This window comes from Alosa alosa, chromosome 12, assembly GCF_017589495.1.
Source record: "Alosa alosa isolate M-15738 ecotype Scorff River chromosome 12, AALO_Geno_1.1, whole genome shotgun sequence".
Classification (NCBI taxonomy): Eukaryota; Metazoa; Chordata; class Actinopteri; order Clupeiformes; family Clupeidae; genus Alosa; species Alosa alosa.
The window spans coordinates 2805721-2820479 of NC_063200.1; the positions used below are offsets into that span (position 1 = coordinate 2805721).

The 14759-nt window shown below is 47.0% G+C and overlaps 1 protein-coding gene across 1 annotated transcript in view; it reads left to right on the forward strand.

Moving 5' to 3' along the window:
• The window catches only part of nup214 (nucleoporin 214), a 113244-nt gene that overhangs the window by 9500 nt on the left and 88985 nt on the right, over positions 1–14759 (forward strand). The window contains 9 exon segments of the mRNA XM_048259276.1: positions 311–437; positions 2265–2423; positions 7372–7745; positions 7786–7958; positions 12432–12541; positions 13043–13140; positions 13582–13659; positions 14023–14172; positions 14458–14616. Coding sequence (XP_048115233.1) covers positions 311–437; positions 2265–2423; positions 7372–7745; positions 7786–7958; positions 12432–12541; positions 13043–13140; positions 13582–13659; positions 14023–14172; positions 14458–14616 — 1428 coding nt within the window.

Here is a 14759-nt window from a genome sequence, read left to right on the forward strand (position 1 = left end):
TCATTTTATAACTAAACCCACATCTCTCTTATACCTTTTTCAGATTTTAGTCTAAGTGTGTGTGTGTGTGTGTGTGTGTGTGTTTATGTGTACTTTGTTGAGGGCTATAGTCATTAGTCAATTGGAAGCAGTTTTTATCCAAATAATCGTGTCTAATGAGGAAGTATGTATTATGTGTGTGTGCCTATGCGAATAACTTGAATTGTGTGTGCATGTTATATTGTGGTTGTGTGTGCATGTTATATTGTGGTTGTGAGTGTGTGTGCATGTTATATTGTGTGTGTGTGTGTGTGTTTTGTGTGCGTTTCAGACTAATTGGGAGCTGTGGCTGCTGGAGGATGCCAGCAGGGCGGAGCTTCCTGTCACTCAGAACAGTGATGACACACTGCCATTGGGTGTCGCAATCGACTTCACCAGTCAGGATGAGATTCACATCTGTGAGTAACACACACACACACACACACACACAGAGTCCGCCATAGCTGCCACCTGTGTGTTCACTCCAGTTCTGATGGGTGCAGCAAGTCCACGCCAACGTTCTGAATTGCACATGCAGGCCCTCACCAGGTGGAAGAGCTGTGAAGGGTGCAGGTCACCCTGGCCGCTGTGTGTTTTGATTAAAACATGTCCAAGTAACACACACACACACACACACAATCACACACACACACACACACAATCACACTATGTGAACCCTCGCAGTCTGGAAGGGTGAGGAGGGCGAGTGGGAAGCTGATGAAGACTGACAGCCAGAGACAACTGCAGTGTACACACACACACACACACACACACACACATACATACATACAATCTACCTACTACACACCACAACTGCAGTACGGGCCTTGAGCTCTTTCAGATCCACTGACTACACACCACAACACTGGAAGTGCTACAACACCGAAAGTTCTAGTCTCTTGTGCATTGGGGTTGGGTGGGGGTGGGTGAGGGCTGGTTGTGTTAAATGTGTCTCTTCAGCAACTTTGAGATTGGCCTTGTGTTGTACCTCAGGTGGACATGTCGCTCCTACACACACACAGACACACACAGACACACACAGACGCATCTCTAGCCTGATTGGTCTCAGACAGACAGCCACGTATATCCTGCCGTTATCCGCTCATCAAGTAAGTGCTGTGCTGCTCTGGAATGCCCTCTGATGCCCTCTGCCGGGTCTAACGCACCGCGGTGTTGCTCTGGAATGCCCTCTGCTGGGTCTAACGCACCGCGGTGTTGCTCTGGAATGCCCTCTGCCGGGTCTAACGCACCGCGGTGTTGCTCTGGAATGCCCTCTGCCGGGTCTAACGCTGGAGAAGGAGACGGGCGGGCGCTCTGGAATGCCCTCGGCCGGGTCTAGAAGGGAGACGGGTGTTGCTCCTGAAAGCCCTCGGATGCCCTCTGCGGGTCCAGACGCACTGGTGAAAAAGAAGGGAGAACGTGGGGCGCTGGGCGGAGAAGGAGAAGGGAGATGGGGGAGACGGTGGAGAGGGCGACGGGCGACGCGGGTGCTGGAGAAGGGAGACGGGCGACGCGGTGCTGAGAAGGGCGACGGGCTAAGCACGCCGGGGTGCTGGAGAAGGGAGACGGGGCGACGCGGTGCTGGAGAAGGGAGACGGGGCGGCGCGGTGCTGGAGAAGGGAGACGGGGCGGCGCGGTGCTGGAGAAGGGAGACGGGGCGGCGCGGCGCTAGAGAAGGGAGATGGGGCGACGCGGTGCTGGAGAAGGGAGACGGGGCGACGCGGTGCTGGAGAAGGGAGACGGGGCGACGCGGTGCTGGAGAAGGGAGACGGGGCGGCGACGCGGTGCTGGAGAAGGGAGACGTGGGCGACGCGGTGCTGGAGAAGGGAGACGGGGCGACGCGGTGCTGGAGAAGGGAGACGGGCGACGCGGGGCGACAGACGCTGCGCTTGGTGAAGGGGAGACGGGCGGGCGACGGGTGCGGAGAAGGAGACGGGCGACGCGGTGCTGGAGAAGGGAGACGGGCGGGCGCTGTGCTGGAGAAGGGAGACGGGCGCGTGCTGGAGAAGGAGACGGGCGGGCTTAGAGAAGGGGAGATGGGCCGAACGCCGGGCGCTAGAGGAGAGACAGAGATCAATGCAGGTCTGAGAGAGAGAGAGAGAGAGAGAGAACCCAGACTAAGCAGTGCAGTAGAATATTAATGCACTTAACCAGACTACTCTTCACACCCACAAGTGTGCTTGTCCATACATGTATCGTTCTGTTTGAATTTAGTGTGTGTGTGTGTGTGTGTGTGTTGTCTGTAGCGGACGATAAGAAGCTTCCTGCGGCCCCCACACTGATGATGCTGTCCACGGACGGCGTGCTGTGCCCCTTCTCCATGATCAACATGAACCCAGGGGCCAAGCAGCTGGTCGCCCCGGCAACCAGCCTAGCCCTGGACGGGGAGAGGCCACCCAGCGCAGGTGAGCAATATACAACATGCGCACACACACACACACACGCATGCATGCATACAACATACATTTCACACATGCATGTATACAACATGCATCACACACACACAGACACGCACGCATATATACAACATGCATCAAACACAGACACGATGCATGCATGCATGCATGCATACAACATGCATCGAACACACACACACGCATACAACATGCATCACACACAGACACACAAACACATGCATACAGTACAACATACGATACGATACAACTGTATTGTCAGTCAGGGCTGAAATGGGAAAGAAAGAAGACAACTAGGGATGTAACATTTAACCTCACGAAATGATCACGGTTATAGTGACCAAAATGATCACGGTTATAGTGACCAAAATGATCACGGTTATAGTGACCAAAATGATCACGGTTTTCGGTATTATCACAGTATTTCGAAAAGTGTGTTCAATATGTTCAGAAAGCACTGATAGGCCCACACAAGCTGAAATAGTTTCAAGCTGAAATGGTTTTCTTCATGTTTAATTGGCTATGTGCTTATAGCTTAACTTACCCTACCATAACTTGGAGTTTGCTATTTCTGTTATTTGGATGCAGTGAGTGAGACCAAAGTAAGCGTTCAAAATAAAACTTTAGGCTACTATATTCTCCTGATAACGTGAGTGGAATGGATTTAATGTGGACGCGAGCATAAAGACACAGAGTGGCCACATGATACAGTGCACATTTTGCGGTGAAAAAGTTCCACCTTTTTAAAATCAGGTGTAGCCTAATCCGAATCGTAGTTAAAACCATCAATTAGACAACAGAATCAGTCGGGTACCAGTTTTGTTCCATTGTGCCAGGCCTACTGTGTGTCAAAAGCAGGCTCGGACGAAGCTGGGAAGGATTAAACACACGGTTTCCACACCGCAGCAATCAACAGTGATAATCATGATGTTTGAAATGAAAACGGTAATTATTATCGTCAACATTAGTGAGGCCACAGACTCGCTCTGGTCCACACTGACCTCGTGTCTAGACGAGCTGTGCCCTCTTACCACAAGGCCAGCTTGATCCAAACACTCTCATCCATGGCTAAATGATACCCTCCGATCGCAGCGCACCAAACTCAGAGCTGCGGAGAGGAAATGGCACAAATCCAAACTAACTGATGACCTCAAAAACTACCAGACACTCCTGACCTCCTTCTCAGCCAGCATCAATGCTGCTAAGACGGCTTTCTACAATGACAAAATCAACAGCGCTACAGACACTCGGAAACTTTTCTCAACCTTCAAATCGCTACTCAACCCTCAGCTGCCTCCTCCTCCTCCATCCAGCCTTACTGCAGATACCCTCGCCTCATTTTTTACAAACAAAAGCTGGAACATCTTTTTCAGCATTCACGCCTCTCTCCGAGAGTGAAGTATCTAGACTCCTGACATGCAGCCGTCCTACCACATGCTCGCTGGACCCTATACCTACAAGCCTACTTCAGTCCATCAGCCCGACCATCGCCTCCAGCTATCACACATGTGATCTATGCCTCGCTAACCTCCGCACATTTCCAACAGCTGCTCAAAATGGCCCGGTAACACCAAGCATTTAAGAAAAAGCTTCTCTCAACCCTGCTCAAGTCGAGAACTACCGCCCTGTCTCACTCCTGCCTTTCCTATCCAAAGGCATTGAACGAGCAGTCTCCAAACAGGTCTCTGACTTCCTTTCACAGAATAACCTTCTGAATCCAAATCAGTCTGGGTTCAAAAGCGGCCACTCTACCGAAACGGCTCTTTCCGCTCGGTCATCAGTACTCATTCTCCTTGACTTATCGGCTGCCTTTGACACGGTCAATCACCGCATCCTTCTCTCTATACACCGCCCCCTTCTCTTTGCTATCTACACCACCTCCTTGGGACAGATTTATCCGTTCGCATGGCTTCTCATACCACTGCTATGCAGACGACACACAGCTCTATCTGTCCTTTCCACCTGATGACCCCTTGGTTTCAGCACGGATCTTGGATTGCCTCTCAGACATAGCTACATGGATGAAGGCACACCACCTCCAGCTGAACCTCTCAAAGACTGAACTGCTGGTCCTCCCAGCTAAACCTACCATACATCACGACATCAACATCAAATTTGACTCCCTGTCTGTTTCACCTACCAGGACTGCAAAATCTAGGAGTTGTTCTCGACAACCAACTAAACTTCAGATCATGTTGCCTCAGTCGCCCGGTCATGCCGCTTTAAGACTCTACAACATACGGAAAATCAGGACTTACTTGACTCAAGATGCTACCCAACTTCTGGTTCAGGCAATAGTCATCTCATTACTGACTACTGCAATGCCCTCCTGACAGGTCTCCCAGCCTGCGCAGTGAAACCACTTCAGATGATCCAGAACGCGGCGGCGCGCCTGGTCTACAACCAACCCAAAAGGGCACGTATAATGTGACGTTTGAGAACCTAAAACCCTGTTTCTCCCAGTTGACATGACAACACATAACCGGCGTTATCAGAAATCTCCACTTTGGCCAGAGTTTTTAGAAATAATTGTTTTCTATGATAAAAACAAGGTTTTCGTGTAAATGAGAGGCCAAACCGCAGGGAAATATCTGCCTCTTCCCTTTGTGTAAACTGGGAGAAACCGTCTAGCATCACAACCTTGCTTGCCATCAGCCAGCTTAAGTCCAAGTCTGAAAAACTTTTTGACTTTCTGCACCGTATGCGTATAGTTGGAAGGAAGGAAGAAAAAGCTACTCTTTAATGAAAGAGTCTGCCAGCAGGACGTTGGTGAACATGTCTGAGAGGAAGAGCTCGTTCTGACGGCTGTCATCATAGGGGATGTTACTTGCCTCTGCTCTGCCATCAAATCAATCGTGTCGGAGAAGTTAAGCGGATATGATGTTTGCTGACAGCAGAATCTACTGACTGACCTTAGTTTTAGAAGCGAAGCACTCGAGTGAGGCAGAGTGTGTGTGTGTGGTGTTGGCAAAGTGTGTATGTGTGGTGTTAGTGTGTAGCCATCAGGTCCAACTCAGTGTCCCAGCCAAAGGCGCAATGGGCAGAGTACACTCAAAAATTAAGCCAGTAGAAGATGCTGAAATATGTTGGCCATCTCACCAAATATGGTCAATTCTGGGCAGACCTGGACAATTTTGGGTTTTCTTTGCTTGCGTTGGCTCCAAAAACACCTGCTGTTGAACTGTCTCTGACTCCAACTTTGTCAATGCAGCCGTCCAGTTTAATTTCTTAGGAATGTTAAGTGCAGGACCGCATGCTGACCTTGTTTTTCAGCCATAAGTCCCAGCGATCAGCAGCACACTCCCCAGGAAACCTGCAGGGGGCGCCAGAAGCCCAAGGAGATGACGGGCACTGCTTCTGAGCAGATCTCAAGTTCTTTTGAGATCAGTGGCTCTGAACCACACCACAGTTAAAACGGCTCTTGAGGCTTTATGGCATATGATTTTGAATAAAGAAACACAAAATACATGAATATCTAATTACAAAAAATAACACTAAAATAACATTTTTGTTCAGTGTGTGAAACCTGTTAACATTATGGGGTGAAAGCATCGACTTCAGTCAACAATGTTTTGCCCACACATAGCGTCTAATGCTGATGAAAGGCTCTGGGTCATTCAGATAGATAGATAGATAGATAGATAGATAGATACTTTATTGATCCCCAGGGGAAATTCAAGGTCAGTTCCACGTCAGTTCAACCAGGGCCCACGCACTTAGGTCTCAAAAAATTCTGAAAAAATTACCAGGTGTACCTATGTTACCCAGGAGACACACTGTAAATTACTCTTATGTAAGATCAATACTTTCCAAGATACAGCCAGTTTTACAGGGGGAGGGGGGTGTCGATTTTGTTCGGCCTCTTTTTTTTGTCAAAGTTCACAAGCCCACCTTCACTCTCTGGGTGTGTTTTTGTCTAGTAATTTCAATGTTGCATTCGAAAGAGGAGGCAAAGAAAATACAAACTGCTGAGTATTTCTTAAAGTCGCTTATTTGTTCTAAAAAGGCTTTCAAAAATGTCAATGATGTCATTCATTAGCAGGAAGCTAGCGTGTTATGGGCAACGATGACTCAAAATGTACGGAATCAAAAGAACATAAGTACTTGTTCGTTCAACTTGACCTAATAATCCATATTGAACTCGCAGAAACTACAATCAAATATGCGATTTTTCAACGACAATCAGGTGAGACAAATTTAGCCGTCTAGCTCCACAGACCACCATTTATTTTGCACTCACCTGCAATCATCCCCAGTGGAACTGCAACCAAATTCGGTACAATAGGGCTGAATAGGAAGTAAACAGGCTCTCCGTAGACAAGCTCTGGTTACTTGTGAAGACTACTGTAGGTTAGCATGTACGTTGCAGATAAACTAATGTTACAGATCGTGGACCCTCACAGAGATGGCGACTTATCTCCCCAAACAAACGTTACAGACAGTCGACCCTCTATATCTAGATCTCTAGATAGTTGACACTTTTTCTGCGGTGCTTAGCTTGTTACATTAATCAAATGTTTAACTGACAAGTTAGTATTTTTGGTCTCCACAAGTAAGGGTGGGTAATCGCGCACATCTCCATTATACCTTTAAGCTACCCCACCCTATAGAGGTGGTGTATATTCACATCTTTGCTGTTGTATTATTTTCATACCATCAGCATGTGATTAGTGAATGTCTAAGTGGTCTGTTTAATTCCATCATTCTGAGTTCAGACCTTACCTGTACTGTACTGTACTGACCTTACCTGTACTCACCTTACCTGTACTGTACTGTACTGACCTTACCTGTACTGCACTGACCTTACCTGTCCTGACCTTACCAGTACTGTACCGTACTGACCTTACCTGTCCTGACCTTACCTGTACTGTACTGTACTGTACTGGCCTTACCTGTACTGTACTGACCTTACCTGTCCTGTTCCCCTTCTCCCTCATAGGCATTTCTGCTGCAGCCCCCACCTCACAGAGAGCCCCTCCCAGCACCTTTCCGCCCCTTCGTGCCCCTGTCAGCAGCTCCACACCTCCCCCTCCTGCAACTGCCACCTCATCTGCCCCTGCCCCTGCCCCTGCTCCTGCCCCTGTCTCAGCTCCTGCCCCTGCCCCTGCTCCTGCCACTGGCTTCTCCTTTGGCTCTGCCCCCCCTGCCGCCTCCATCCTCCTCCATCTTCTCTCTGGGCTCTGCTGCCCCCCCTGCGGCCTCCACTGTTGCCCCCCCTGCCTTCTCCTCCTCCGCTGCCCCCCCTGCCTTCTCCTCCTCCGGCGGGGTTTTCTCATTCTCCGCGGCCTCCAAGCTGCTGCCGGTGTCCGGCCCTGACCCGCTGCCTCCCCTTCTTTTCCTTCTGCGGGCCAAGCCCCTGGTGGGACCCCCCGTGGTCCTGGGGGCGCTGACGCCATCGGTGGTGGCGGCGGCCGCCTCCCCTGCCCTGGTGCCAGGCCCCACGCCACAGCGGCTGGCCACCGCATCCCCGCTCACCATCGCCAAGGAGCCGGCCACGCCTGCCGTCAGGCTCAACCTCAACGACAGGTGAGACGGGAGCGCGTCGGAGGGGAATAACCATAGATATTAGAAAGCTAGATACCGCATTGGGCTCCAGATCGTACGGAAATAGCGTCGCCATCTTGGTGGGGGCAACAATCACTGGAGGCCAATGGAGGAGCATGTGACTCTGACTGGAAATCAGGCAGGTGTCTGTGATTGGCTGCAAGTGTTGCCCATAGACAATAAAGGTGTTGCCCCCACCAATATGGCGGCCGCGTTTACGATGCCACCTAATAGAACTCGACAGTCAATGTGGTACCTAGCTTTCTAATATCTATGGGAATAACCACATGTGACAACCACGCACAGGCAAATAGTAGCCTACAAGCCCACTCTTATGAAGAGCACTCCGCTCATAAACCCTCCATCTAACAGGCTACAGATATGTATGGTTTGGTGTTATGTGTGTTCTCATGGATTACCATTTTGAAAAAGTGTGAACTGTGAAGGCTAAACGTTAGGGCTGTCAAAATAACATAATATGAGAAAAAATAACTGATTAAAAAAAATAACGCAGATTAATCGATTCCGTATGACCTTTGATCCCGAGCCGTTGTAGTCAGTAACCATTAGACTGTAAAATGAAGGAGAGAGAAGAAAATGTGCTGCCAAGATCATGAAAGTAGTTGTGGGGTATAATTAGGGGTGGGCCTGCGATAATATCGTGATTGTTGTTTTAACGATGTGCAAATTGACATTATCGAGTATTTAAATTACTTTGGGGAAAAAACACTCAATCACGCACTGAAGACTCAGTATATAAGTATATATACTTTTTTTATCCCGTGAGGGAAATTTGGTCTCTGCATTTAACCCAATCGGTGAATTAGTGAAACACAAACGGCACACAGTGAATACACAGTGAGGTAAAGCACACACTAATCCCGGCGCAGTCACAATAATGATATCCAATATTTTGTAAAGTTTCAGATCAACCAATAAAGGCATTACCAATTTCTGGCACATTTTCCTGCTTGGACTCATACAGTCCCAGGAGGTAGGCTATGCGGGAGGAGTGCAGCAGAGCAAGTGTCACGTGATCACTAGTGGGTCACAACGTTGTCCCACGCAGCCTAATGTTTATTTTGTGCAGTGAGAGTAGCCTACTTGGGATTTTATGCGGCTACTTCTGTTCAAGTAGCATTGACAGTCACGTTTTTTCCTACACGGTATTATATGGAGAGAAAACATTAGCCTTTGAGTATTTTAATAGTCATTTGTAAACAAATAGCTATTCTCACTAACTCTTTGTAAATGGACTGAAGTTCATCTAAATATCTACTGCTTACCGATTATGCTAACCGCTAGCATCTCTATGGGATTTCTCATATACATTAGCCATAAGCTAACGCATTAGTTTCTATTCTGTAACTTGGAATGCTAGCCTACGTGATTGCTCTAAAACAAAACATAGAAGGAAATAACTTAGATGTAGGCTACTCTGTTGGTCTGCTCTTAGTTTTACAGTGAATCCTATGTAAAGGTTTGAAAGGAACTTCAGCTTCAGACTTTCTTTTGGGAAACTGTTAGGCCTATTCGCCTTCTCTAATGTAGCTGGCTAGATTCATGTCATTGCCACACACAAAGTGGGGCAGAATTGGAAATGTGTAGAGTGACAATGCATTGGTTGATTTGGTTAAAAAGTCACAGGTTAGGTTATTGGTTATTATTGTAATGATGCTATTCATAAATAATGAGCTGTAAAGTAACAAAAACAATTTTTTAAAGGATATCGACTAATTATTGTTATCGTCAAAATCACAAAAAATATCGAGATATTATTTTTTGTCCATATCGCCCACCCCTAGGTATAATTACTTAATATTAACTTAGACTGGCAAACTTCAGGAACACTCAGGAATCAGGTTTAAAACACATATTGTATAAAGAAATAAAAGATTTTAAAAAAATCACACACACAGGGCCGGCCCACACGCGCATTCATTCATACTGTTAGTAGACACACACGGACACACACAGCTCCATGGAGCAGGAGGACAACTTAAACGGGCTGCAGGAAGATTTTTCTGCTTAAAAAAACAAAAGAAGTTTAAGGCATTTTCATCATGTGCTCATGTTAGCTCACAGACAAAGACATCTAGACGCCCCTAGCGGCAGCTAGTTAGCTCAGGCGTACTGAAAAGAGGCTTAACCATGCTCTCTTGAGCTAGTTAGCTCAGGCGTACTGAAAAGAGGCTTAACCATGCTCTCTTGAGCTAGTTAGCTCAGGCGTAAAGAAGAGGCTTAACCATGCTCTCTTGAGCTAGTTAGCTCAGGCGTACTGAAAAGAGGCTTAACCATGCTCTCTTGAGCTAGTTAAAGAGGCTTAACCATGCTCTCTTGAGCTAGTTAGCTCAGGCGCACACTGAAAAGAGGCTTAACCATGCCTCTTGAGCTAGTTAGCTCATGCATGAGGCTTAACCATGCTCTCTTGAGCTAGTTAGCTCAGGCGTACTGAAAAGAGGCTTAACCATGCTCTCTTGAGCTAGTTAGCTCAGGCGTACTGAAAAGAGGCTTAACCATGCTCTCTTGAGCTAGTTAGCTCAGGCGTACTGAAAAGAGGCCTAACCATGCTCTCTTGAGCTAAGCTCAGGCGCAGAGGCTTAACCATGCCTCTTGAGCTAGTTAGCTCAGGCTTAAAAGAGGCTTAACCATGCTAGCTAGTTAGCTCAGGTATGCATTTAAAAGAGGCTTAACCATTCCCTCTTGAGCTTTATGTTTGCACACTTGAAAAAGGTTATTACGACATGAATCCTGGTTTCATCATCTATTCAGTCTATTAATACGTGAGTGTAGATGTAAAACAAAACAAAATTTAAAAAACAAGACTAGCGTTAGCTTAACATTCTAGCTTCCTTACCTAGGAGCTGTCACCAGAGCGATGAGAGAAAAAAACTGCGGCATCTCGGAATCAGCGACAAAAGTATATTATCTCGGTGGAACCTCCATGAAGGTAATTGTGGTGAATGATTACTTTAATATTAACTTAGACTGGCAAACTTCAGGAACACTCAGGAATCAGGTTTATTCTGTTACAAGCAGAGAGGGTAAAAATGGTGTATGGTCTATGTAGGCCATGGCACAGAAGCCATGGCCTCTGCTGGATCAACCTCTATCTTTTCTTCAGTTCTCCATCGTTCTAGTTCTTACAATGCAAGTTAGTCACTTTTGTATGGGTTAAATAAGGAAAGAATTGGCGCCAAAACAATCCCACATGGTTGGTTCTCCAGATGGCATCAGACACACCTACTCACACCTATCTGAATAGCATGAGGAGAGAGATCTTCTATATCAGTAATATCACTTATAGAATGTTCCAAACATTCTCACAATCAAATCATTACAATCCTTGTACTGAGACTATTACAATGATACCAAACATTAATATATTTACATTTCATGACATATGGATTCAGTATAGCAAGGTAACATCCTTTGTCTTGTGGATCTGATTGCCCTTGTATCCAGTACATTAGCATTTCATTGGGGGAGGGGAGGGTGCCTTTGTTTAATACCAAGAGGGGCCACATGGCTAACTAAAAGTAGTTTTGAAACCCTAAAATAATTGCCATCAATCATTGATTGGAACATTTACTTTTCAAAAACTGCTTGATGGTGTTGATAAAAATAAAGTGTTGATTAAAATAAAGTCCTCTGCAATGTCTGCAGCAAATAATTTGTATATCACCGGAGTTCATCAACTCTAAAGTTGCATAATCATTGCAAAGAAATAGTGTTGACATTGAGGGGAGTGATACTTTATTTTCATTGTGTCCCCTAGGTTATATCTGTGGCCTGAAATACCTTGTATGTGATAAAAAAAACTTCTTCCCGAAGCACTTTTGAATTTATCTCCTCAGCATATTAGGTCATATCATACATTATTATGGCCATTATGTAAGGGATAATGGATGACACGGTGGTCTGTTCACAGAAATTAATGCACAGTCGAGGTTGTAAAACGGCCCCGACGCGAAGCGGAGGGCTGTTTAAACCTCGTAGTGCATTAATTTCTGTGAACAGACCACCGTGGAGTCCATTATCCCGCTTATTCCACTGTTGCCACTTGCGTTGTGTTCATTTCCTGTTACAATTTAAAAGTTTTAATCGCTAAAACTGTCTTGTTTGTAGAACTAATTTCTTCCAACACATATCAACTAATTTCTCAACTTGCAGGACAAACTGCCGTTACTAGTTCTAAATGGATGGTTGCTATGGCCAAAGGCCAGTCGTTAGTTCTATCTCTCCCGTTGTCAAGCGGGTGTATCCCAAGATTCTGATGAACTTTAGTTTTGAAACATCGCTATTTTACTTAGCCTGCTGTCATCCATCTAGCTAAAAGCCACCTCCGTCATATGGTACAATGTTGCAATGTTCTGAACGTCTGCATTTTACAGCTCGGATGCGACGTGATAGAATATGCCTAAAACTTCTGTGTGTGTGTGTGTGTGTGTGCAGGTTTTCATCACTGGAGACCCCTGCTCCATTCTCCTTCTCCTCCCCCAAACCCAGATCTGCCCCTGAGGCCAGCGCCCCTGGAGCACCCCCATCAGTCCCCAGCAAACCAGGTAGCACACACACACACACACATGCACAGACACACACGCACACACACACACACGCACACACACACACCAGGTAACACACACACACACACCAGGTAACACACACGCACACACACGCACACACACGCACACACACACACAGACACACACACACACACACACACACACACACACACGCACATGCACACACACACACACACACACACACACACACACACACACACACACCAGGTAACACACACGCACATGCACACACACACATGCACAGACACACACACACACACGCACACACACACACACCAGGTAACACGCACACACACACACACACACACACACACACACACACCAGGTAACACACACACACACACACACACACACACACACCAGGTAACACACACACACACATACACCATCGCTAGCAAATCAGCAGAAGTACATTGGATGTGGAGTTGTTGACTACCTTTAATCGATCATACCTGTCGTGGTGTGTGTGTGTGTGTGTAGCAGCAGTGCGGCCAGTTCAGACCAGTACGGCTACTCCAGCGCCACCCAAAGTGGTCCAGACTGCACCTCCTCAACCCCAGACCAGCACACCTGAACAGGTAATCATTGACTCACACACACACACCCACACACACACACACACAAAACCCCAGGTAACCATTCACTAACACACACACACACACACACACACACACACACACCTGTACAGGTACTCTATCTCTCTTTCACACATACACATACGTGCATATACATGCACACACACATACACATACGTGCATATACATGCACACTCACATACACATACGTGCATATACATGCACACAGACACACACAGAGTTGAACACACTCAACTGGATACCTGCACAATGATAAAATTGGACTTATGAGCGTAGAATCAGTGAAGGCAAGTTTATTTTCCAGTGAAGTTATTTGCCAGTCAATGCTGTGTAAAACTCAAATCCTACTCTCTCTCTCTCTCTCTCTCTCTCTCTCTCTCCATCCCTCAATCTCTTGTCCTCCCCCTCTGTGTGTGTGTTCAGGCTGCTGTGTCGGTGAAGGCTCTGGAGAAACAGCAGCTGAAAGACTCAGACCCAGTCATGGCGGGCATCTTGGAGGAGGTGAGTCACCACACACACCACCCTCTCCATAGGGTTGATTTTGGCTCACAGCATGCGAGTCACCACCCTCTCCATAGGTTTTATACAGCGATTACTAAGTAGTTAAGAGGAGATAAGAAACCAAATGGACCGTGATCAGAGCTAATGTGAGCTTATTCGGATCACAACACGTCAGCTTCACATGGATATGAAGGACTGAACCCACATCAGTTACTTTAGTGTTTATGTTTTGATATTGCTGATTCGCAAAGACTTTTCACTCTTTTCACACTCTGTCTTATGTGTGTGTTTGTGTGTGCATGTTCGCGTGTGTGTGTGTGTGTGCATGCATGCATGTGCGTGTGTGTGTGTGTGTGTGTGCAGATTGCCCACTTTCAGAAGGAGCTGGATGAGCTGAAGGCTCGGAGCAGCAGGACGGACTTCAGGGTGGGCAGCATCGAGGAGATGAGGGAACTCCGCAAGGAGTCCGAGGACCTGCACGTCTTCACCCTGGAGATTAAAGAGACCACAGAGGTACCACACACACACACACACGCGCGCACACAGGTTTAGGACTAGTGTCCAAAGCATATTCTCTCTGCTGCATTAAAGAAGGCAGTTATAACTTTTTAAATTTGGTGCAGGGCTGTGATACTCATGCACGCTACTCACACACTCCTACATAAACATACTTCTGTCTTCTACAGACTTATCTCTCAATGCTTAGTATCGAATGAATCTGTTATTTCTTAACAATATAAATATTTACCTGATCTGTTGTGTGTGTGTGTGTGTGTGTGTGTGTGTGTGTCCCTCCAGTCTCTCCACGGAGATATCAGCACGCTAAAGACGACGTTGCTGGAGGGCTTTGCGGGGGCCGAGGATGCCAAGGCTCACTGTGAGCTCAACAACGACCCCAGCTACCTCCAGCTTCTCTACAAGAAACCCCTCGACCCACGCAGAGAGGACCAGCTCAAGGTCCGAGAGGGGGAGTGTGTGTGTGTGTGTGTGTGTGTGTGTGTGTGTGGGCTGTGGCTGCAGGTTGAGAGGAACAGCTCAAGTACAGAATGATTGTGTGTGTGTGTGATTGCCTATGTCTAGGTGTGCATGAAAATATGGGT